Here is a 26,590-nt window from a genome sequence, read left to right as displayed (position 1 = left end):
TAAAAAAAAAAAAAAAAAAAAGAATGCTGTATGGAATGAATGCATGTAGCAGGACTTTTAGGATGTTCAGTCAGAAGCTGTAAGAAAAGAAAGGGAGATGCTCCAGAAAAATCATATGTAAAAAGCAAGAACAATTAGCTGACTTAATAAGAGTGACAAATGAAATGAATGTTTGGAACCTAGGAGACCAGCAGACGATGATGAATCTATCAGTTGAAGCTCAGAAACCAGGAGGAAGACTAGGTAAGACTTGAGTTTGAAGTACTTTTGAATATGCTGGTAGAGCAGTAGTCAGTAGGATGGTAGAACTATGAGCCTAAAGTGTAGGGGAGAGTTTAGAACTGGGAACATGGATTTGATGATAGTCATTCCTCCTGAGATAGTAGTTATGGAATTGGAGGAGGTGCTAAGAAGCTCATCAATAGACAGAAGAGGGGAGGTAGTGAAACCTGGCAGGCACACCCTCTATGGGGCTATGCAGAAAAAAGGAGAAGCAAGAGAAGATAGGAGGATAGACAGTCAGAGGAAAAAGAGGCCGAGAGAGTGCAGTGGGGACGACAGGGGAAGATGCTTCCTCTGAAGGGCCAGGTGTATCACATGATGAACCGGATGGTTTTCTGTGACAAGTGTTTAGTCCTGTTGTGTGGTGCTACAACTTCCAGGTACATTATAAATGAGTATGGCTGAATAAAACTGGACTCACAAACTTCACAATCCAGTGCCAAGTCCCCCGGGCCTCAGTTTTCCCTTCCCTGAAGCCAAGAGAAGGAAGGAGTTCTAAGAACCTGGAAATGAGCAGGAAGAGGGCTGCTGACCAGCACTGTTGAAACCTGTGCAGAGTCAGCTGCGTCAGAAATGAGGAGTAGACCATGCACGAGAGAATTGTAAGAACTCTAAGAGGTTATTTTTTTTACATGATGGAAGCAGAAACCATTATACTGTCAATTGTGTACAGACAGGAATTGGGGGACAGGATGAATAAAAAGTATACTACATTTTCACAGTGCTAACTTTCCCGAATTTGCAAAACTTGATTGAAATTTAAATCATCATTTGGGGCGATGTGGGCAATCACAGGTGCCATTCTGTGGGGACAGGCAGTCTCATTGGCTGGAGCAAAGTAAAGGAGGTGAGTAGCAAGGCTTATTCAGAACACTCCCACACAGACCGGGCTCCTGGGGGAGCTGGCCTGAATGTTTGGCGTTCACCATTGTTCGAGTCGGACTTTATCGAATCGTGGATGTTTCTTTCATGACATCTTGATATGATAGAAAAATAAGTCATATATCTGAACAGCTGTTACTCTGAAACCAGATGAGCTCAGAACTTCAGTTGCACAAGTATATTATGAAGAACATGCTTCCTAACCCTTCATGTACTGTGGCCCCGAGTTTTAACTGCCTACTACATAAAGTCAGCATGAAGTGACCACAGAAGAAAAAGTGAGAGCAGCTTTTAGAGAATAGTAATGTAAATGTCATTGATGGGTCCCACATGTGCATCTTCGGCCATATCCCCTGCTACGTGTAGCCAGGGGCGTCCTTATCAAAAGACAACTCAGTCATGTCGTGCTTCTGTAGGTGTCCTCTAGTGATTTTCTGTCTCAGCTAGAGGGAAACTCAGAGGCAGTTCTCTGCATGCCCTGCTCTCTCTGTCCTTTCCACTTCTTTCTCCCTTCGTTGGTTCTAAGGTCCTTGTGCTTATGAGGCAGGTGGCAGAACCACTGAGCTAAACTAACTCCCCAGCCCCCGAATTGTTTAAAACATTCACCTCTCATGGTCATTTTGATGTTGGGGAACAATCAGAAGTCACATGGTGCCAGATCTGACGAATGAGGTGGCTGAGGATACACCGTAATGCTTTTATTTGACGGATATTTTGAATCACTTTAGGATATTGAGGCAGCCATGAAAAGACATTCACAAAAGACTTCCAGAAGTGCTTCAGAAAGTGGCAAGAGCGATGAAATAAGTGCGTTCCAAGTAAGAAAAATTTTGAGGGGGATTAGTGACAATATTTTTTTTTCAGTGTATTTTTGATCGCACCTCATATTAAGGTATGATTGAAGAAACAGTAGGTTTAGGGCAGGGTAAAGCTGGATGATGCCTGACCACTAAGTGCCCAAAGTCAGATGATTGCAAATGACGGAGGCCAGAAGACACCTCAATTTCTCTGAAGCAGAAGCTGTGTTTTTATTTTAGAGAGGCTCTGTGATTTCTTTCTTGGGACGATTTCTGCACTGAACGTGTTGGAAGAGGACTCATGTCCTTTGACTATTCCCCTACACATCTTCCCTTACAGATGTATCCCAAGGATGCATCACCACCCCGCTCTTGCACTCCCTTCCTTTTTAACATACAACAGCAGCTCTTCTAAAAGCCAGGTTTTTTTTCTAATGGGACATGCTTTTAGCCTTGACAGGACATCTACAAGTAGCAGACAGTCTGTCACTGGCTGGAAGAGAGAAAATGCAGACCAACAGCACCAGCGCCACTGCCTGCCTAGTGCCCTCTCAGCCCTTCGATTTGTGGGTGTCCCTGCTCCCAGTCCCGATGGGTGAATGGAAAGGGATCCAATATTACCGTTTGGGATTTTTTTTTTCTTTTTCTTTCTTTGCTTTTGTGGTGATGGAGTTTGGATCCTGCACCTTTGGCATGGTAGACACAGGACCCCTGAGTCACACTCCTGGCCTCTCATTCATATTAATCTGTAATTCTAATGAATGTACATAGATTGTTGTGTAGTATTTATTTAACACAGTGACTTAGGGAAAAACTTGGTTTTCTCTGTGAATAGCTGAATGGGGAGGTGATTTCTACAGAAGTTGGAGTGATTACACTTAACAGCACACAGGTTGGGGTGGGGAAGGGACTGTCCACATGTCTGCATCATTCCACTATTATGTAGAAAAATAAATACAGTGCTACCTTGGTACCCATCGTTAATTGATTCTGGGATGTGTGATGAGTAGCAAAGTGTTTCGGCTGGAAAGGAAGCAAGTTCCAAGGCAATCGACATTGATGAGTTCCATTTTGTATGCTGAAGAACAAAGAAATGAGGACAAAAGTTTTACATTAAAACAAATATTCCCAGTGCCAAATTGGATGAATTTCAAAGCAATCAGGTGCCGGTGTATGGCTATAAAGTTTAAATCTGCTATGGGGGATTAAAAGAGCCAAATATATGGCATAGAGCTTTGGGAGACCACTTACCTGGGAGGATCCACCTGAAGGATCCTTCTGTCAAGTGTGAGTGTGAGCAAAGTGGCTGACCTTAGCTTTCCTAAGCAGTAATGTCTGTTAGATGGTATTTTGGAATACAGGAGGCCTGCCAGAGCAGTACCGAAGGGTTGAAGATATCTTTAAAATTAGAATACCTGTAAACACATTTTGAATATTTTGAATTTAGAAGTTGATAATGTCGAATGTAGTTATGTTCCTTTCATTTTCCTTTTTATGTTAATATCCCACTTAAAGTTTTCTCACTGAAGGCAAGGTTGCCACTTGGGAAGAGAATCCCTAAGACTAGGGTAGGTTGACTGTAATTGTAGCTGTAGTTGGTCCACATTGCTCTGAAATAATGTGGAAGAAGCTGGCTATGTAACATGCCTTGATTTTGTACTGCCAAGAAGTCACCCCAGAATTTAGTAGAATAAAACAGCATTCATATTTGCTCATAGTTCTGTAGTTCTATAGTTTGGAAAGTCTTTAGGTAGGGAACTTGGGTGCTGTCTTCACCTGAGGTCCCTGCTTATATCTAAGGCAGGAGGGTAGCTTGTCAGTCTAACTACCTGGCTTTCAACTCAACAGCACGTCTCCTACACTCTCCCAGGCTTCTTCACATAGTTACTGGCTTTTAAAAGCAGCAAGAGGGAGGGAGAAACCAGAGTACAGGTGCTTCTCAGCCTTTACTTTACTCAGGTTTGCTAATGTTTCGTTGGCTACATTACATCATATCGTCAAACCCAGTCACTATGAGAAGTGGCCACATAAGGGATGGCTATAGGATGACCAGATATGTTGGGAGGACCTTCACAGTATTAGTCTATCATAAATGGGTGTTTGAAAGCCATAGGCTCAAATTCAGGTTTTGAGATTTTGCATTGTCTTTGTGGGATTTTGTCACATGGAATGAAACTCATACCGTATTCCAGCATACCTCCAACTCCTGAGTTTCCCAAAACTACCTGTTCCCTTTTCATTTCAAAAAAATAAAACCCCAAGGTAAATGATATTCAAATATTTATAGATCATCTGCTCTCTTAGGGAAGCAGATTCTTTGTGTAGGTGTGAGGGGTTGTTGCTCAGGTAACTTTTATATTATCCCTAAATGAGTACCACATAGAATTAGTCCTTTCTAAATGCGATCAGATGTGCAGAGACTAATGAAGATTTAACTAGGGTAGATGTCCCTATTCTACATTTAATAAAAATAGAGTGGAATTATGCAAGTATGTAGATAAGCTAATCATCTGACCTAATCAGCAATGCAAATTTTTAAAAAAACCTTTCTAATTACTTCCTCATCTTGGCTGAAGGTATGGATAAAAAGAGTTTCCCAGCATGATGGTAGCAGATGTATTTCATAATATTTATTGAAAATATTGGAAAGAAATCTTCAATTATAATGCTCCTGAAAAGTACATCGAAAAGATGTGTTATTTAACATATTTTATACTTTCATTAAGATATAAACATAACATATTTTAGATAATCATGCTGCAACTCCTATACAAGTTATTTAGAATATTTTGTACAGTTAGACTTGAACTTTCAGAGCCAGATTGCTTCTTGGTTAACTGCCTGTTTTTTCTTTGAGTTAAATTACATATCCGTGAAAATTCCAGTTGTCATAGGCAAAATAGCACCACCAGAATATTCTCTTTTTTGGCTATTTGTCGGTTTGATATCTCAGCAAATATGTCTTAGTGTACAATGTTTCACCAACTTTAAATGTTATATTGTTGACATTTCAAGGCATATCACACAGTATAGGATTCAGAAGCCTAGATAGATCTGATGTTCATTTTCTTGGCTGGCTTTGTATCATTATGAACGGCTGTTAAATGAATCATTCTAGAACAGGATTGCTCAAAAAGAACTATGAATTCCTGGCTTAAAAGTGCCTATATTTTCCCTGAGTCCTTTAAGGATTATTCATCTTTATCTTCTATGCTGCAAGCTGCTCAGTATCTTTCCATATAGACGATGTTTCAGATAACAACAAACCACACATACAGCAGTCGTTGCATAAGATGATTTTACCTGCTGTCTTTGTAACTGAATGCATGCTCCATGACGATCACCTAACAACGGATTTCTCTACCCGTGCCATTAAGCACTGCACGACTGTACATTCCTTTCAGTGTAAGTTAGCTTGAGCTAGTTTCTTTTACCTATCCCAAAATAAATCTAAAGTGATGTGCTTCCCTCAGTTCCATTTGACTAGCTGCACAGCTAAGCTCTGTGTTACCAGTTGGTGGTAGAACTGCAGTCCTGCAGTTTGTCCAACAACCCCCTTCTGGGGCATCTTCTCTAGAGATCAGATGGGAAATAAACAGTGTTTTTGTTCCACAGTGTGTGCTGCAAAGCAGACATTCAAAAGCTTCTGATGACTGTTACTTCATAATTCCTGGCATTTGAGGAAATGAGTGCTGTATTTGAAGAAGTCGTGAATGCAGTCACCTGAAAAGTGAATTGTTTTATTTGAAGACAGAGCAAAAAAATATGGATGAATCAATGTATGACTTAGTTTCTTTGTTAGTGACTTTGAAACTAGGGCATAGTCAGGCAGCTGCCAATAGGTGTATTGTAAAATATCTGACAATACCTTGACCTCTTGCCACTAGATACCATCACTCTCCCATCAAGTTAGGACAAACCAAATGTCTTCAGATACTGCCAGAATCTCTTAGAGGGCAAATTTGCCCTCAGTTAAAGACTACTGCTTTGTATTGTTCTAATTATTGTAATTCAGCCAGCATTTGTGAAGCATTTGAGAAACACATTTTGATTTATAGTTACTTCCAGGAAAAATGTATGTCAAATACACTAGTATATACAGTACAAGTCAAAGAGAAACCAGTTCCTAACCAACTTCAGTTAGAAATGTTTCTCTCTTTTTTAGTGCATTATAAATATTACGAACAATCATAAGGCATTGCTTGTTTGTAGGTTAAAAATGGTGAATTATAAGCATTTCCATGTGATTCTATCTAATGTGTAATTCAAAATAGCAAACAATTTGAGAGAAAAGGAAGGTCTTTTTTCCCCAAATCCAAATGCTGTTGTGACCATGATTTTATATATGATTGTACCCAAATGTCATTCTAATCAGAGTTTAAAATATATTTTGCTTTCCTTTACAAGGAGTAGTAGTTTTAGAAATCTTATGTAGACGCCTTTAAGCAACATCTATTTGGGCTAAATCAGTATGGGTGAAAGTCATGTATTTTTAATAACAATTTCGTAGCCAAGGCAGAACTTGTGATCAAGAAGATATGCTTCATTTTTGCTGGAGGTGAGGGCCAACAGAAACTGTAGGCAGTGGTTGCTAAAGCTGTTCATAGAGAAAAGGTGGTAGAAATAAAATCTAATTTAAAGATATGTTTTAACATGCTACATGTTACTGAAGAATTTCATGGTTCTGGTCTTTGGGGTGAGGACTTAGGTATCTTGCTTTGCTAAGTTCATGGTTAGAGGAGAATCATATCTGAAAATGCCTTTTTGGAAAATGAAACCAGAATGGAGATGAGCAGTTTTTAGCGTATATAAACATATTCACCACCTCTACCATTTTTATGCACTAAAATTAGTATTTTTAACAACGATGATCTGCAAGATAACAATTCACTAAAGTACAAAAGATACCATAAACTTTATTTTAGTCATGTCAACCTTGTTTTTTCTTTTTGAAACTTATCAGGAGAACATTAAGCAAATAATATCTCTCTGCCCTGCAAAGAAAGTGCTAATGTTCAGTGCTTTAGCCAGAATACTGGCAGCAAAAACAAGGAGGAGAAGAAACTAGAGAGTGGAGTGCTAACTCATAAGCCACAAAATTAACTTTCAACCACCCAGGAATTTGTAATACTGTAGACATTATAGTTTGCATTCTGTAATCATCCCTGAAACTCTTGGAAGCTCATGTAGGCTTTGTGAGTCAAATAAACAAGGGAGAAAGAGTCAGTAAGGACTCAGTATGTACAATACCTGGCTCTCACTAATTCCTATAATGTCTAGAGAATTCCATTTGCGTGATATGCACAGAAGAGATACTCCATGCTTGATATTGGTCCAGGACAAGGTTAACTTCTGCACACTAATTTTAATTCATTATATATGCCTTTTTTTCCTAGCACAAATGGACCCCCGAGGCCTATCTCCCAGACAAAGTAAAAGTGACAGTGATGATGATGACCTGCCAAATGTGACCTTAGATAGCGTTAATGAAACTGGATCTACGGCCCTTTCCATAGCCAGAGCAGTACAAGAGTAAGTATCACATTCTCAGGATGAAATGAGAATTGCCACGGTGATCAGTGGATAATGGGAACTGCCACATCTCCAGTTCCCCAGGCGTGTCATTCTAGCTCTCAACGGGCACACATGACCACATCTTTCCGTTCACCCTGTGCTCTTCGGGAACAGATTAGGGTGAAGAATGGAGTGTCTTAAGAGAGATGGAAGTGTGTGTCCTGACTAGATGGAAGATCTTGCATCTTTCCTGCTGTCCCCTGCACCTCACTGAACTCTGAGGGGAAAAAAAATTATTCTTTTTTAATATCACTATCCTATTATCATCATCAGTTTTGTATACAAAAATCAAGAGAAATAAAACAACAAGTTTCACCTTATTTTGACAGGAATTTTCAAAATAGCTTTCTGGAAGATTAAATTTAGAATATGTTAGTCCTTTGAAATACAGGAATCATATATAATTTCTAAAGGAATTTTTTTTCTCTTCTTTCGCCCAGAACATAGGACTAGATTTCAGCCCTTGATTATTGAAAATAATCTGCTGTTCTATCATTGTCACCTCTGTCTAGAATTGAACCTGTGTTAGTACAAGTCTATCTTTTTGGTAGAATATTTTTTCAATTTTATTGAGGCCTACCTGACAAAATTGCATATATTAAAGTGTACAACATCCTGGCTTGATACATATAAACACTGTGAAATGATTACCCTGATCAAGTTAATACATCCATCACCTCACATAGTGACTTTTTTTTGTTGTGGTTTTTGGTGAGAATGCTTAAGATCTATTTCTTAACAAATTTCAAGCATGCAGTACATTATTACTATTCTTAGTCATCATGCTATATATTAGTCTCAGAGCTTACTTTAACTGGAAGCTTGTGTTCTTTGATAAACATCTCATTTCCTCTTCTGTCCCCAGCCTCTGGAAAGTAGCATTCTACTTCGTTCCTGTGGAGTCAACTCTTGGTTGTTTTAGATTCCACACATAAACTGTAGTTCTTCAGTTTGCTTTTTTTACACTTTTCAAGCCATAGTATTTTGTATAAAAGGGAAAATTTCTAGTTTTAAATTATATATTAGGATGTGCCAGTTGTATTATTCGTGACAATGTTTTTTCATTAAAAGACAGGTAAAGAATGCACTGAGCTATTATGTAGGAAATCCTACAGTGTCAGGATCCATTAATAGTTAATAAGTGATTGAAGTCTGGGTACGTTGTGTAAATACAGGGAAGTACTAGATACTGTTAAATGGAGGAAAAAGAATGTGCTCAGAGACCTCTTAAAAATAGATGTCCGCCAAAACTTAAAATAATGTAGTGAGGAAAATTTTTGTTCTTAAATATGTAATTCTTATAAAATTTTTAAAAATTGTGCAGATAGGTGGACTCAGTTTAACTGAATGTATATAAATAATTGTGAGCTTGTCTTTCTGCTTAGTTTCTCCTTAGTTCCTTAATGGATATGACTTTCATTGTGAACTTTTCTTCCTTTTTCTTCTCTTTGCCTTTATATCTTGATGCTTTCTATTAAAAAAAAAAAACATAAAGCTGTCAAAACCGAAAATCAACCCATATATTCTATTACATGATTGAGAAACTAATGTGTTAAATTGTAAAGGGATAAGACATCAACTCAACCTATAAATAAGAGGATTTCTAAAGCTACCTATTGATCTTTTTATTTTTAGCACTTTCTAGGGTTTTTCCTAAGACTAAGAAGGATGACTACAGATTGAAAATTGATAAAAAAAAAAATCAAAATTTATTTTTAAAATAAGAAGCAAGTTTTAAAAACCCTAAGTGATGAGTTCACATTTGCCTTTCCAAGCACAGACTAAAGGAGTCATAGTAAAGAAGGATTCAGGGGTTTATCATCTCTTCATTTTGGGGCCACCAGTAGAGCACTGGGGATGATAAAGAAAAGATGAAAAAGAAAGGTGTTTAGGAAGATTGACGCTATCGAGATGTCAGACTGCCTTATTCTAAGCCATGTCTTCCCTTTGCGGGTTTCTGACAGAATGCTAAACCACAGGTTAAGTATTTTCAACTGGAACTCTTTGACCCTTCCCCCTTTCCGATTATATTGCCTCATGCTCTAGCATTGTGCATGTTAATGTTTTTTAAAATGAACTTGTATTAAAACTTGGGTTTAAAAAAAATGTTTCCTTTGATTTGAAATGTCAAAGTTGTTAGCCAAAATGCATTTTGTCCCCAGATATAGAGATGTGTATGTCTTTAAAGAACATTGCTTGGTGACTAGACCAGTACCCCAAGGCCGCCTCAATTTATACAGACTTGCGCAGTGAGGGTGCTCAATTGTACAGACTGTACAAGCATACTCCACTTGTGTGGTTGCATTGATCATTTCCGCCATTTTGATTTGATTAACTGGATTCCTGTTGGTCAGTTTGGCATCAGTGAATTCACATAAGCTGGAAGAAGCAGCCACAAAAATACTCACAGATGGGCTCTTCTTGTTTCAGTTTTATAGATACTGCTCATGTCAGAGTCAGGCATTCAGGAATTCTGACAAGGCCAACTTCCAGCAATTCACAGAAGAACATCTGCTTTGTTTTGGTCTCATTTTTTTCCCTTGATGGTAAAATAGGGTCATTACCCTTTACAATTTGACAGACATAATTATGAAATATGTGTCTAGAGAAAGAGAGGTAAAGGCACATGACTAGAACAAATTATTATAATTAACTCAAATCCTAGTAAAAAGTAATGATATTTTTTAAATACTAAAGTTTAGTTTTATTACCCAAAACCTCTAGTTACTGTACACTCTTTTCACTTTGTCTTAATTCCAAGCATTGCAGAATTCTTCCTTTTTAATGTACAATGAATAATCAAGTTCCATTATGCTGAAGTCTAAGCAAATAATAACTGAAAGAAGGTGCTCCCCAGAGGAATTTCTGTCTTATCAGATCAACTTAAAATAATAAAGATAGAGTAATGTCAGTCAGGGTGAAGTGTAGCAAGGGTGTGGAGGATGGAAGAAGCAGAAAGATATGCTTAAGATGTTCCCATTTCCCAGGACGAGTCTTTCAAAGTTGGTGAGTACAGATTACTGAGTCACTCATTCCATATCTGCCTGGCCTGCTGTCTCTCATCTTGATTATAATTCTCAGAAGGAAACAAATACAACCTAAATTAGTAGCATTACTAACTTTCACTGTGACTAACACTACTGATACCGGCACCTGTTAAAATGATATTCTTCATAAGTGGCTTTTTGTCAATCACACTTAAGCTAATTAAAACCCATAAATATCTTCCTTCCCCTATTTTTATCGTATGGCTAATATGACATGTACCTCCTAACGTGAGCTTTTGAAAATGGATAGTCTTACCATTAGTGCTTTAATCACTTGAATTCTGTCTGAAAGAACTGATGTGGTAGCAAGTTAAATACCCTGTAACTTCCTTCACTCTTCCCAGGTAGGTAGTTCAAACATTGAGATTATTACTTTAGAAAATTGTGCTTCATGATCAAAGAAAGTCAGAAATCTTTTCTTTTTTATTTTTCTTATTCTTGTGCCGCTAAACAGTTACCTCCCCTTTTGTTTCTTTTAATCTCCTCTTGATGATTGTGTTAAGGTCTCTTAAATACAGCAGAGAAGGTGCTAGAGAAGAGAAAACAGAAACTGTTACTGAGAGCATACTTTTGGCAGATTTTGTGTTAACTCCTATTTTTCATTTAACTTGCCCATGGTAATGTTTTCATCCTGCAGATAAAGAAACAGACACCAAGAGGTTTATTCGGCTCTTGGAGATCCCCACAGCAAGTAATTAGCAGAGTTTATATACAAACTCAAATTTGCAATTCTGCAATCCTTTATAAAAGGTTACTAATAATCCCTTGTTCTTATGTTATGGCTTTAAAAATCTCTGAACCATACCTATTTAAAATCAGCCTGTCTTTTGAGCCTTAAACCTCAGTAAGCATATACCGTCTGTGACATAGAGTTCTTAATGATTGTTACTTCAAAAATAATCTGGCATAGGGAGAAAAAATTCTGTCAAATATATTCTCAGAAATGTTTTTCTAAAAAGGATCTAGCAGTAGGGTGTGTTGGTGTGGTCTTGTAATCCCAGCACTCTTAAGAGGCTGAGGCAAGAAGATTGCAAGTTCCACTGCAGCCTGAGTTAGCTTAGTTAACAAGATCCTGTCCCAAAATTAAAAATCAGAAAGGTCTGTGGATGTAGCTCAATGTAGAGGCCCTGGGTTCAATGCCCAGTACTACTACCATAAAAAAAAAAAAGATTTAGCTTCTGTAAATTGTAACATTGTATTGAAATATGAAGAAATTAATATAAAATTAATAAAATATAAACTGTAAGAATGCTCTTTAGCTAAGCTTTAATGCTATTTACTATTATCTTTTTTTTTTTAACTCTTGCTGGGAAAATGTAATTTCAGGTGTGGTTTAATATAACACTTATGCTGACACTTCCAAGCCCCCAAATGAACATTCTTTTTAGAATTTCTTTTTGCCCAGCTATAAAATAAAATGTTGTCCAAAAGTTGAAAGGTTGCAATGATATTATTTTCACACCTTGACTGAAAGATTGGAGCATGTTTGGGTTATGTGTCTTTTTTCCTGATAAAACTGAGTTGATTGTGCTCATATTTGTTCTTTAAATTATTTCATGGTCTCCTTTTTAATGCTCCTTAGACTTTTGGCACATTAAGAGGCTATATATTCCTTCAGTAATCCTAATGGTGTTGAGATGAAAACCCCACCAAGTCTTTCATAGAAAGAAATACCTTTTGTCTGAGAACTGTAAGTCTATAATAGTGTCACTGACTACCTTTCTGATGTAATATAAACAGGGAAGGCATTCAGCTGGCCAAAGTTGTTTGCGCTTTCTTTTGGTGGTGGTGGGGCGATACTGAGGATTGAACACATAACTTGCTCTTGTGAGGCAGGTGGCCACACCATTGAGCTAAATCCCCAGCCATACTCTTTTTTTTTTTTTAAAGGAGGTCAGAAACCACACCTGAAATTACATTTTCTCAGCAAGAGTTTTAAAAAAAGGCCCTGATTTACTGTGAATGATTTCAGATAAAATCTGAAGTATGTGCTTGGCCGTCTTTAACCCAACAGTCTTGGGCACCTGAAAAAATTAAAAATAGTGATGACAAGTAACTGAGTCCCTGGATATTTAAGCACAGATGGAGATGATGTGTCTTCACAGTCTCCCTTACGTGTTTTGGTTGGACCCTTTTTAAAGTAAGATGGTGCTGTGATTAAAGGTTGTCATTTAATATCTGAATAATTTTATGAATTACCAAATTAAGTCATGTATTCATTTGGTAAGTCATTCATTCATTGAGCCCTGTGTTAGATGCTGGAGATACAGAATGATGGACTCAGTTCCTGTCCACCTGGGGCTCATAGTCGAAGTACATGAGATGAACTAAAGTCCACTGGGGTAAAAACCTGAGGTGCTGCTACGAGAGGACAGAGGGAAGATGTGTAAGTCAGGTTGTAACAGTAGAGGGTACTGGCATGAGGAGTGGATGCATAAGTTTATGATGCCTTTGGTAGCAGTGAGTGAGGAGAAACTTGTTTGCAGAGGTAATGCAGAGACTTGATCAGGAAGGATAGATTTATTTTGTAGACAGTGGGGAGCCACCAGTGGACTTTAAGCAACAGTCGACTTTGTGCTTTACAGATACCAGGCATAGGGAAGCTGGTTACTGTTGTGAGAGTTGAGCACCAGACGTCCCAAAGGTTGCCATTCCTATCATCTTGGATATGAATAGTCCAACCTAGATGTCCACAGCCTCCACAGTTGGATCCAAGAGCTTGTGGTACAAGCATTTGTATGTATGACATAAGCATCTGACTTTGTTACACACTGAGCTGCTCAGGGGGCAGATACCACGTGCGAGCCTTCTCTGTATCTCCAAGGCTAGCACAGTGCCTGGCCAGGCCCTGTTTTTAAACACTACAAAAACAGTGAGTAAACTAGATAATCAGCTCATGGTGCTTGTCTCCTAGTGGAGAGATAGGTAGAGACAGACAGTGACTGTGCAGTTCTGTACTAAGCCCGTGATGGAGGTAAGGGAGAGGAGGACATGGGGGCCAGGTGCCTGGGAGCTGGAGGTAGAGATGCTGTTTGCTGTAAGATATGCAGGGAAGAAGTCTTGGGAGACTGTGAGACTGTGTTTGGGTGAGATCAAAAGAGATATGAGGACAAAGCACATGCTGCCTTTAATGAGAGCATCCCACGCAGAGAAATTTCAGAGGTAGGAGCATTCTACAGTGAATAAGTGAACAAATCCACGGACCAGCTGAAGAATGTTAATCATAATTCCCTCATCTTGCGGAGGAAAGTGACATCACACCCCTCAGAGAAGTGGTGAAGACTGAATCTTTTATTCCCTACTTGCTTTCCCCTCCATGCTATTATACAATTGCTTTTTTAAAAAAGAGAATCTATACAGAGTTTTGTTTAGCCTAATTTCCTACCCACACCAATCAAGTAAAACAAAATTTTCTTTCAAAACATTTGTTTATTAGGTACTTTTTTTTTCTGCCTATCCTCTTGAAATCCTGTTATATACATGTAGGCATTTCTTTGTATTTAAGTTGTTCCCCACCTGCCCAAAAAAACAAAACCACACATGTGCAAGGAAAAATGTCAGTATTCATGTAAACATTACTATTAATTATAATAACAATTTGAGTTTGTATTATTTGATTCTCTCAAAGTGGTTTTTATCACTACCTTATTTTTCCTCAATAGTACATAAAATTTCCCCTGATGAGTCAAAACTGGTTACTGTCTTTCAGCATTTTTTATATGTTATTTGTCTTCTAGTAATTTTTAGTACTTTTCATTAGGTAGTTTTATTCCTAAAAATGGTGTAACTTTATTTCCAAGTAGGAACTTCATCAATCTTTATGATGATTAGAAAATATTGTATGGAAGCTGCCACAGAGAAGTTACTGTTTTGAGAATGATTTGTATGTCTTATTTCTGTGCTTGTCATTTTATACACTGTGCCTGATGCTAAACAATTAATCTGACCTCTCCATGCCTTTTCTTTTCCCTCCCCTTTACCTCCCTGCCCTCCTTTTTTATCTCAGTGCTGGGGAATAAACCCAGGACCCTGCATGCTCTAAGCAAGCCCTCTACCATTGAGCTATACCTTCAGCCCTATAGACTGTTTTTTAAGCCTCCCTAACCATTTGGAAATTATTGAGTTAACTGAATTTTAATTTTTTTTACATGCTGTGCCTCATTCTTTTGTGAATTTATTACTTCTTGGTGATTAACTTAAAAACAGATTAAACTTTTTAAAGACACAGTTTTTGTTCTATTTTTAAGTAGAGGATCCAAAAATTGTATCATGGATAGAACTGACAAGTTACTTTTACTTGGTGGTAGCTATTTATTCTTGCTGCTTTTAAACTATGTTTATAATTTATTTTAGAGCTAGTAATTACTAAGAACTCAATTTAAAATGCAGTATTTCATGTTCTACAGTATATTCCAAACTGATTGCATTTCTTAGTTTACTTTCAGTTGTTTTGACATTTCCATGTAAGAGCTTTATGTTGCTTTTTCTTGCCATATATTCTATGTATAATCACATTGGAAATTTATTTATACCATTTTGTATTTCTGATATGTATATATTCTTAATGAATGTAACCAGTGAGTACAGGTAGCCATTTCTCATGTCTTTTTAATGTGTGTTGACATAAATACTCAGGGATATGTTGAAATATTAATAAGTCTCATTGCAAGTTCCCAGAATCATTCATCACTATTTCATTTGTTAATACACTCAGTGAAAGTACACATGATGAAAACCAAACAGTAATATGTTTGAGATTAAGCCAGTTCACCACTGTAAAGTTTCTTATTTCCAGCCAGATGATCTGGACACTCTTTCTTCTTGTAACTGTCCATGAGTTATTGTCACTGTACTATAATTTTTCCATAGTTTATAATATTTTCCCACATGATTAAATCTTATTAAATAAATTTGCTTACATATATCAAGTGGAAGTAAAAAATATAAAAGATGTTTTCAGGGAAAGCCTGCTGCTGTATAGAACAATCTGACATAGATAGAAAAAGATACTTGGATGAAGTGAATATTAACAGGCTAATGTTTTTTGTCATCTACTTTCACAGTCACATAGCTAAGTGTTGTCATCCAGTTAAAATCTACATCATACATCATGGCTTATCCTAAAAATTAAATCCCAAACCATGGACACTTGGTATAGTAAAATGGCTACAAATTTTAAGAATTATATTCATGATTAATATACTAAAATACTAGTATCAGGGAAAAGATTCCAGACTTTAACTTAACTATCTGATACATTGTTAGTGCTATTTTATTCCTGTTTATAGAAAAGTGAAATCTAATATATGAAGACTGATGCTTAACATTAACGTAAGTGTAAGTAGATATTCATAGCTAAAGTGATCGCTTTATCAGTCTAGTTTTAACATTGGTCTTACTGAATACTTTTAGATAAAATTCTGAATCTTTTGTAATATGAATAATGTCACATGACCAAGCCCAAAATTAGTGGGGCTAGAAATACGTTCTTCCCACGGAGAATAGAAGTCTTTAGGAGAATTGTGACTACTTTTGAAAAGAGACACTACTTATAGAAACAATTCAAATGAACTAATTTACCCACTTTTCTAATCTAATTTCCAAAGATAGAGCAAATTTTAGTGAGATTCTGCTCTAAAATTTCTAGATGGTTTTCATAAATTCTGTGCCCTAGACTGACTGAATGGCATATTTTTTTAAATCCGTAATATCTGGTACATTTATTATGTCTTAATTTAATGTAAATCCTTATCTCCAGAAAATGTTGTTTTGTCGAGAGTGTTAGAGAAGTATTACTAATATATATATAGAACTTGACAAAAGGCTCATTTCAGCTATATAAGCAATATCTGTAAAATGAGTTATGTTAAATTTATAAACTCATATTAACATCAGTTAACCTCTCATGGTATACAGAATAACAAATCATATTATTAGCTATTGTGCCTTTCACTCTGATCTCTGGAATTATATAGCTATGTGATATAACAGTGATAGAACACTAATAAAATAAAAATTCAAACTATTATTCAGATAATTGAAAACAAAATATTTGAGCTAGAATTTCATGGCCTTTCAGCAGAAAAGTGCTTTGGTCTTCATTTTTGTATCCATTCCCCATTTTGTCTTCTCTACATAAGCAGTATTACAAGTGAGACAGAAAATGAAATTGATTCTTACAGTGGGAATGATTCTTCCTAGTGGAAATGTAAAACTAATTTTAAATTTTATGTTAGAGAAACTTATCCTACTCTTTAATGAAATGCAAATAAGAAAATCAATTAGAAAAAACATGATTTTTTTCAATCAAGAACTTAGGGCCAGGAATTTAGCTCAGTGGTGTTGCTGCCTGCCTTGTAAGCACAAGGACCCAAATTCAATCCCTAGTACTGAAAAAAAAAAAAAAAGAGAATTTAAAATGTCTTCTTGCCATCTTTTATTAGGTAGATTACATTGTGGATTTCAAATATTAATTTTTTTTACAATTTTTATGGTCTTGCCCATGAAGTCACCAAATCATTAAAGATTTTATAATGTGGAAAATATCCAGCAAAATTAGAAATTGTTCAAGAGGGGCAAAAACAAAATAGTTATGGAATTAAAAGTATGTTATCCTGAGCCAGGATTTAGCTCAGTGGCCTGCCTCACAAGTATAAGGACCTGAGTTCGATTCCTGGTACCAAAAAAATAAATAAATAAAAATGAAAAAATATGTTATCATTTGCAAACTATCAAAAGATCAGCTTGACTTAAAAATATATTTTTTGGTAGAAGTGTTAAGTTTGACCTTCTACCCCTTACATTTTTACCCATACGCCAGTTCACAAAGTAGTGTACTTTGAAACATGGTGGTGTTTCCTAAATCTTGCCAAATATATCTTTAAAAGACCGTGATTGTAGTAGTTTGTGAAAAAAGATTACATGGTGAATGATTGGTCTTGAAAATGACTAACAGATTGGTCACATGCCAAAAAAGTCAGGAAAAAAATCGAAAGTTACTGAAGTAGTTCAGACACAAGCAGTCCTAGGCCTGGGCCAGGGCATCCTCATTGACTTTGAATGTGTTGTATTAAATATGTAATGCTTTTATATTTTAATTCATTAATTTTAATGGTACTTTAGGCATACATTATGGTGACATTTATTATAGGGAATTTATACCTCTACATAATATATCTTGGCTCTTATTTTTTCCCCATTCCCCTGCCCTTTCTTGAACCCCTTTACCCCTCCCTGTTTACAAAGACTATATTTCCATTTTTTCTTTTTCTCATATTTATTCCTTTCCCTTCTTTCCTCCCCGCTACCCCATCCAATTTCCCCTTCCCCTTCCCCTTTGGACTTTTTCTTCCTATTTCATATTATCTATTTTACATTTTTTTTCTTTTATTGAGTTTATTGGTACATTTTAGGTATACAGTACAGTCTATTTTACATTTTGGTCCTTATTTACGTACATTTTCTCACACCAGAGAAACTATTTGGTATTTACACATGTGTCCTATTTATTTCACTCAAGAGTTTGGCCTCAATGTGCATCTGTTTAACTATAAAAGTCTCTAGTTTCTCATTCTGTATGGCTGAGTAGTACTGCAGAAATGTAATATTTTATAGTTATCAGCTTACTTATCTATAGCTCACAAGGTTTCTTGGTAGAGCTGTGAATGAATTCACTCATTTAAAAACTCAGGGGAATGTGGTGACTTAGGTAGTTTCATAAAACAAAGTGATGCATCTGGTACCAAATTAAATATTCTTTCTACTGATGATTGAAATTGCTCTTTCCTGCATTCTTTCTTGAAGGGATTTATGTTGGCATTTCAAAGAGAGTATTGATGGTTCTGATGGTAACTGGACTAGAGGATAGGGGGAGAGAAGGTGCGGTTCTGCCTTTGAGCTGAATGGTATACAGTCAGCTGCCCACCTCCACAGGTTCCACATCTGCAGAATCAACCAAACACAGATCAAAAATACTTGTAAAAAGTTAATGTCTCTACTGAATATGTACAGACTTTCTTGTATTCCCAAGCATACACAATAACCACTCTTGACATAGCATTCACATTGTGTTATTGTGGTCATCAAGAGCTGATTAAAAGTATACAGAAGGACATACATTTGTCTTTGCAAAAGCCTAGACCATTTTATACAGTGTACTTGAGCAGTCATGGATATGGGTACCCCCGAGGGCCTCCTTGAGACAGTTCCCCAGAGATACAAAGGGATGAAAGAGGGGCGCGTGACAGTTTTGAGGCAATGATGAAACATCCAAATGGAGCTCTCCTGTTGCTGTTGATGATCCAGAGCCAGAAATGACCAGGAAGGACTGGAAATAGAAAAGTAGTCAGTGACAGAAGAAAAATTATTAAGGATTTCTCTCTTTTCTTTAGGTGTTATTTGTATACATTAAAACACTACTTTTAAGGTTACTTTCATATAAAATACATTTCAAACAAGGTGCATTTCCACTGCTTGAAAAGTTGCCTTGTGTCTTTCTAGTGAATTCTCTTCCCAAATTCTGATAGCTGGTTAGTTCTAGATCTCCATTTATGGAATCATTTATGATATATTCTTTTGTGTCATGCTTCTTTTTTGACATTCTCGCATGTTGTTCATTGCTAAGTGGTATTCTACGTTATGGATGTAAAATAATTTGTTTATCCACTCACTTCTTGATGAACACTTAGGTTTTTCTGTCTCGGACCATTAGAATAAGGCTATATGAACATGTGTGTATAATATAAGAAATGTGACTCTAAGGGAGGTGAGAAAAATATGAATGACAAGTGGAGTAGTAATGTTCATTTGTACAGATCAGTGATATACTCAGAGCAGGACAAAGTTTCAGACAGTTCTTCAAAAACTTGTGTTTTAAAAAAATACTATAATGGCAATAGGTTTTTGCCTCTCTCTGTAAAATAAACTTGTTTGTCTGACAATTTTCTGGATAAATTGGTATAAGGACAATCATGAAGATTTATCCACTAGAAATGCTGAATACTGAATTAGGCATTAAGAAAGGCCCAATATCAGCCAGAGTTGTTCTTATCTTCTCCTCTATTTAATTTTCATTCTAGGTGCATCTGTGCCATTTTATCCACATGAAAATCAAGATTATCCTTTCTTTCTTTGATCTTTGACCTTCAAACGTGAATAAATATTTGTAAACTATAAGCCCAAAGTGTACCAAAGAGCTTTTCTTTTTATGGTGCTCCTTCACTTGCTCTTTCCATAATACTTTATAGCACTCTCGACACTGCCCTTCCCTTTGCCCATCACATGGAGAAGTGAATCTCTTAAATGCGTTCCAGATTTATGTACTTCCAACATGCCTAAGTACTACATAGTTGCTTATTTGTTTAGAGCCAAAATGATAAAGTCAAATTGCAGATACGCATTGTGGACTTATTTAGAGACTACTGCCATTTTCCTTGAAGTGAATGCGTTGTTCTACATAGTAACATGACCAGCATCGGAAGGGAAGTGTTCATCGTCATGCTCCATTCGTTTGGTTTCTACTAACCACTGGCCATATGTAAGACTCCACGTGAGGGGTATGCAGGCCACAGTTAGAAGTCTCATCTCTACCAAGCTGCAACAGTTTAATTTCTCATATCCTGACAGCTACGGTGTTTGCTTTCAATGAAAATTTCTAGTGAAGTAACATTTTTCTATGAATTATAGTAATTTGTGTTCCTTTCCCAGAGGAAGTACATTTACTGAGCACCCAATATATGCCAAGAAATCATCTGTCATTGTGGAAAGTTTGCACGAATCAGGAAAACCTATCTTCCTCATAAGGAAAAATGAGATTCAAGAATATCCCAAATGTCTAACCAATTTTGTCTCCAAAAAGATCATCCAAACCTTCGATTTAAAAAATTTGATACTTAAAGATCCAAGCCTTGTTGATTTTGAAACAAGTTGAAAAAGGCTAGAACAGAACAGTAATACAATGGCTTTGTCAGGAAGGCACGGGAATTACGGAGATGCATATGGACCCCTTCACTGTACACCTGAGGCCAAGCATCCGATGCAGGGTGCTGCCCGGGGTACATAAGCAATCTAATCAATATTTTTGTGTAATGATTTTTAATTTTGTGCCCTAGTTTTACAAGAAGGTAAACTCTTCATAGCGGGTAGATTAACTAAACATCCCTTCTTAGGCCTTGCATTCTACTAAAAATATCCATTAAAGAAAAAGTATGACAGATTGAAGAGAGCAGGAAGGTCAGTGTGAGGGATGTGCATAGCTCAATGGTAGAGCATATGTTTGATTCACTGAAACCAAAACAGAAAACAAAAGGTGGGAATGATACACTAACAGGAAGAATTAAGAGTTTTTTGAAATGTTTTCATCAGGGAAAAGAGAACTTACAGATATTTTCAAAGTTGTCTTCAAATATATTGTTTTTTTGTCAAACAGTGTTGTGCTGTGATTCAACTGGGCTATTTATATATGTATTTGACCTGGGATGTGTATATGTTGTGTGGACATGTATTAAGGTTTGTATATGTGGCTGTACATATAATTATTTAATGGTTGTTTCTTTTGTTTTTGTTTTGGTACTGGGGATCGAGCTCAGGACATTGTGCCTGCGAGGCAGGTGCAGCATCACTGAGCTAAATCCCTGGCTTAATATTGAATGTTTTAAAATATGTTTATAGATGTAAATAATTGTGAATTTGTAATTTGTTTTTCTTTGTGGTACCAGGGATTGAACTCAGGACCTTGTGCTTGTGAGGCAGGTGACAGCACCACTGAGCTAAATCCCCAGCCCTGAATTTGTAATTTTTCAGAAAGGTTATCCCAATACATGAAGTATAATCATTTTCACAGGTAGCATAAGGAGTGAGTTCTATTCCCACATAGTAAAGCAGTATTCCCAAAGTATTAGCCAACCTTTGTGAACTTTCCCCTTTCCCCAAACAAGAAAATAGGAGTTTAGAATAAATTGTTTTAAGTTTGTTATGTAATATCAACATACTTGAAGGATTTATTCTTCTACTTGAAAGATTTGAGCCATTCTTGGTAAATGTAACTTCTGGTATCCACGGTACATCCTCTGCCATGTAATCAAGTGGTTCAAGGCTTATGTTTTCACTTTGCTATTAGGACACACAGTGACTATCTGAAATGACAGCTTCCCCTTAAAGAATATGTGTATTGTAATTTAGCATAGTTGGATTTACATTTGGACAGTTGTTCTTTAATCAATTATTTAAATATTTAAATGAGTTTAGAATTTAGAGTTTCTATAGTAAAACTACTAAGAGTTAGTGTAATGATAATAGATGGTCTCTCAGATATCCAGTGCAAAGTATCAAGAAATTTACATGGGAAAAATATTAATTACAAAGATAATGTTTGTTCAAGGAAGGGAGTTTCATTTGCAGCTCCAAGCTTGTTGCTCTTATTTTAGACTAACAATGGATTTCCTCAGCTATGAACTCTGAGAATGAGAAAATAAGAGTTTAGTATCAGAAAAAGTGCTTTTTAAAATAATGCCTAAAGAGACTTATGACTAGGGTGCTCCTTTTTTTCTCAGCCATTCAGGAATTTGAGACAAGAGAACTGCTAGTTCAAGACCAGCCTAAGTAATTTAGAGGGAGACTGTCTCAAAAAACAGGAGAGAAAAGATAACTAGGTTTTGTAGATTTGTTTAGGGTTCCTTCCAATGAATTTTAATTATTTTTAAATTGCAGTGATAAAATCGCACATTAGTGAACTACTGTACTAACATGTTTACAAAGTTGGAGCCTACAAATGTGTTAATTTACACTCCTAGATTATCTTATTTAGGAGCAGATCACAAAACAGAGCTTCTACCCTCTTGACTCACATGCTTAAAATTCCTGAAAATGTGATACCTAAAGCAGTGAGTATAAGATTTAGCACAGTGCCTGTGATATAGTAAATCCTCAATAAATTTTAGTCTTTGCTGCTTCCTGTTATCACTCTTTTCATGGCAGATCACTCGTTAGAAAGGTTGTCACTTTACACTGGCTCTTTCCAAATCTGTGCATGCACATGTCTGCTCGCATCGCTGTGCACAGCTGAGTACCTGCCCGGAGCACACATGTGCCAGCCTCAGTTAAACGTCAGAGTGAAGCACGTGTGTTCCACATGTGGCCTTTTCATGGCCTGGCAGGTGCTTGTGTAACAAGTGAATGCTACTACGTGCATCCACAATAAAGCATCATAAATCATTTGGGCTGTAAGTTTGTAATGCTTGTCAAAATGATTAACAGTTTAGACTATTCTTAGAAATTGTTAACTTTCATAACAAAAATTATTTTTCAAGCCTCTGGGTCATTGTTTTATTATTGAGGTGTGCATTGTTTAGTGAACAGATCTCAATTGTACAGTCCAGTGGATTTTTATATATTGTACATTCAGGTGACCTTCATACAGATCAAGCATTTGAGCCCTTGCAAGTTTTGCTTTGGGCCTTCCACCCGAGTAATAATCTAGGATGATTTCAGTACTTCTCCTGGTGGTCATCTGGATTATGCTAATGAAAGAGGCTTCCCAGAATGCAAGACATTTGACCACTCTTTACTTTTTATATTTATTTTATTTTCATTGAGTTTATTGGTACTTTTTAAGTATACAGTACAGTTACATTCATCATTGGGATCTTGTACCTTTGCATGACAGATATTGGCTCTCATTTTTTCCCCATACCCCTGCGCTCCCTTCACTCGCTCTACCCTCCCCTACTTACAATGACTTTGTTTCTTTTTTTTTCCTTTTATGATCTTTTTAATTTCCCTTATGTCCTTTCCTCTACCTTTCCCACTTCCGCTATACCTTTAGTCCTTTTCTTCCTATTGTCAATTATACAATTGTTTTGCATTATCAATTACACAATTTGGATTGTATTTACACTTTCAGTTTTTCACACCTGAGAAACTATTCGGTATATACACATGTGACTTATTTATTTCACTTAAGAATATGGCCTGAATATGCATCCATTTGCCTATGAATGACTAGTTTATCATTCTTTATGGCTGAGTAGTACTCCATTTTATAGAAAAAACACATCTTCTTTATCCAGTCATCAACTGATGGGCAATTGGGCTGTTTCCAAGTTTTAGCAAAAAAGGGTGCTGCTATAAACATGGGTTGCATATACCACTGTGGTATGATTCTTTTAATTCTTTTGGAAAGATACCCAGAAGAGGAATGGCTGGTTCAAATGGAACCTGTAATCCTAATTCTTTGAAGTATCTCCATATTGATTTCCACAATGGTTGCACTGGTCTGCACTCCCACCAACAATGGAGAAGGGTTCCCACCAGCATTTGTTATTGGTTGATCGATCTATCTATCTTTCTTTCTTTCTTTCTTTCTTTCTTTCTTTCTTTCTTTCTTTCTTTCTTTCTCTTTCTTTCTTTCTTTCTTTCTTTCTTTCTTTCTTTCTTTCTTTCTTTCTTTCTTTTTTGGTTATTGTTTGATTTCTTGATAGCAGCCATTCTTTCTGGGGTGAGGTGAAATCTCAGTGTTGTTTTCATCTGCAAACTCTTGAATGACCAGTGATGTGGAACACTTTTTCATGTGTTTATTTGCTGCTTTCACTGCTTTGTCTGAGAAATGTCTGTTCATTTCAGATGGCCATTTTTTTAATTGGGCCTTTATATTAGGTGGTCTGATTTTTTTTTGAGCTCTTTATATATTCTAGATAATAGCCCTTTGTTTGAGGAGTAGCTGGTAAAATTTTTTTACCACATTACAGATTGTCTCTTAGCTCTGTTGGTGGTTTCCTTTGCAGGTGCAGAAGCTTTTTAATGAGATGAGATCCCAGCTGTTGATTCTTTGTGCTAGTTCCCGTGCTAATGAGGATTTGTTCATAAAGTCTTTTCCTGTTGCAATGTTGAGAGTTCTGCCTAACTTATCTTCCAGTAAGTTTAGTGTTTCTGTTTTGATATTTAGATCTTTGTTTGTTTGTTTGTTTTTTGTAGATCTTTAATCCACTTGAATTTTAGGATAGTGCATGGTGAGAGATAAGGGTCTAGTTTTAATCTTTGGCAGGTTGAAATCCAGTTTTTCTGGCACCATTTATTAAAGAGGCTGTCTTTCCTCTACTGAGGATGCTTGGATCCTTTGTCAGAGATGAAGTAACTGAGTACATCTGGAGTTGTTTCTGTATCTTCCAATCTGTTCCACTGATCCTCAGGTCTTTTTCTTTGCAGTACCATGCTGTTTTTATCACAGTGGCTTTCTAGTATAGTTTCAAGTTGGGGAGTGTGATACCCCCTGTCATGTCTTTGTTGCCTAGAGTTGCTTTTGCTATTTTAGGTCTTTTCTAGTTCCAAATGAATTATTGGATAATTTTCTCTAGTTCTTTTAAATATACTGTTAGGATTTCAGTTGGGATTACATTGAATCTAAATAGCAGTTTTGGTAGTATGGCCATTTTCACTATGTTGATTCTTCCTACCCAGGAGCAGGGAATATCTTTCCATTTTCTTATATCCTCTTTGATCTCTTTTTCATGTCTTTTGCTTCCTGCATTAGATTGATTCCTAGATACTTCATTTTTTGTGATGCTATTGTGAAAGGAACTGTTTCCCTAATTTCTCTCTCAGTGAGTCTGTTATTTGTGTATGGGAAGGCTATTGATTTTTTTTTTTTTTTTTTTTTTTGGTACCGGGGATCGAACTCAGGTCCTTGCGCTTGCGAGGCGGGCCACCGAACTGCTGAGCTAAATCCCTGGCCCTAGGCTATTGATTTTTGAGTGTTGACCTTGTATCCAGCTACTCTGCTGAAAGTGTTGATTGAGACTAGAAGCCTTTTGGCAGAGTTTTTGGGTCTTATTTGTAGAGTATCATATCATCAGCAAATAATGACAGTTTAACTTCTTCCTCTCCCACTTTTATTGCTTTAATTTCTTTTGCATTATCTAATTCTTGTGGCTAATGTTTCCAGAACTATATTGAACAGGGGAGTGGTGATAGTTGACATCCTTGTCCTGTTCCTGATTTTAATGTGAAGGTTTTCAGTTTTTGGCCATTTAATGTGATGTTGGCTGTGGGTTTTTCATAGATAGCCTTTATCAAGTTGAGATAAAGACTATCTATTCCAATTTTCTGCAGTGTTTTTATCATGAATCAGTGTTGAATTTTGTTGAATGCTTTTTCTGCATCTGCAGATATGATTATATGGTTTTTGTCCATCACTCTGTTAATATAGTTTATCACATTTATTGATTTATGTATGTTGACCCGTCCTTGCATCCCTGGAATAAATCCCACTTGGTCAGGGTGTATAACCTTCTTGATGACCCTCTGTATTGTTTACCTTTATGTCATTGAGGATTTTTGCATCTATGTTCATTAAGGAGATTGGCCTCTAGTTCTCTTTTTTGGTTGGGTCTTTCCCTAGTTTGGGAATCAAAGTAACACTTGCTTCCAGGAATGAAATTGGAAGTATTGCTTCCCTTTCAATTTCATTGAAAAGTTTAGAGTAGTGACAGTAGTTCTTCTCTGAATGTCTTAATAGAATTCAGCAATAAAGCCATCAGGACCTTGGCTTTTCTTAGTTGGTAAACTTTTTAATAACATTTTTCGGTTTCATTGTTTGCAATTGGGGGTGTTTAGAATTTTTTATCTTCTTTGTTCAAATTTGGTAATTCATAATTATGAAGAAATCTGTCCATTTCTTCTGTGTTTTCCATTTTATTAGAGTACAGCTTCTTGAAGTAGGTCTTGATGATCCTCTGGGTTTCTGCTGGATCTTTTGTGACTTCACCTTTTTCATTCCTAATTGCATGGATCTGAGCCTTTTCTTTCCTTTTTCTAATGAGGTTGGCTAAGGCTTTATCAAATTTATTCTTTCAAAAAACCAACTCTTCAATTCACTGATTTTTTTTTTTGTATCATTCTCTTAATTTCCATTGCATTGATTTCTGCTCTGATCTTTGTAATTTCCTCCCTCAGACAAGGTTTGGGTTTTCTTCTTCTTCTTCTTCCTCCTCCTCCCTCCTCCTCTCCTCCTCCTCC

General features: G+C 36.5%; 1 protein-coding gene across 9 annotated transcripts in view; it reads left to right on the top strand.

The window, feature by feature from the left end:
• Positions 1 to 26,590, top strand: part of Klf12 (Kruppel like factor 12) — a 581,477-nt gene that overhangs the window by 459,148 nt on the left and 95,739 nt on the right. For all 9 annotated transcript variants that reach the window (XM_010622344.3, XM_010622347.2, XM_010622343.2 and 6 more), the window contains one exon: positions 7,358 to 7,493. In XM_010622344.3, coding sequence (XP_010620646.1) covers positions 7,358 to 7,493 — 136 coding nt within the window. The remainder of the gene's footprint in view (positions 1 to 7,357; positions 7,494 to 26,590) is intronic.

The sequence above is a fragment of the Fukomys damarensis genome, unplaced genomic scaffold (genome assembly GCF_012274545.1).
Source record: "Fukomys damarensis isolate Sample0158 unplaced genomic scaffold, DMR_v1.0_HiC HiC_scaffold_6, whole genome shotgun sequence".
Lineage (NCBI taxonomy): Eukaryota > Metazoa > Chordata > Mammalia > Rodentia > Bathyergidae > Fukomys > Fukomys damarensis.
The sequence above is the reverse complement of the archived record's forward strand: the minus strand, read 5'-3'. Positions and strand labels throughout refer to the sequence as shown.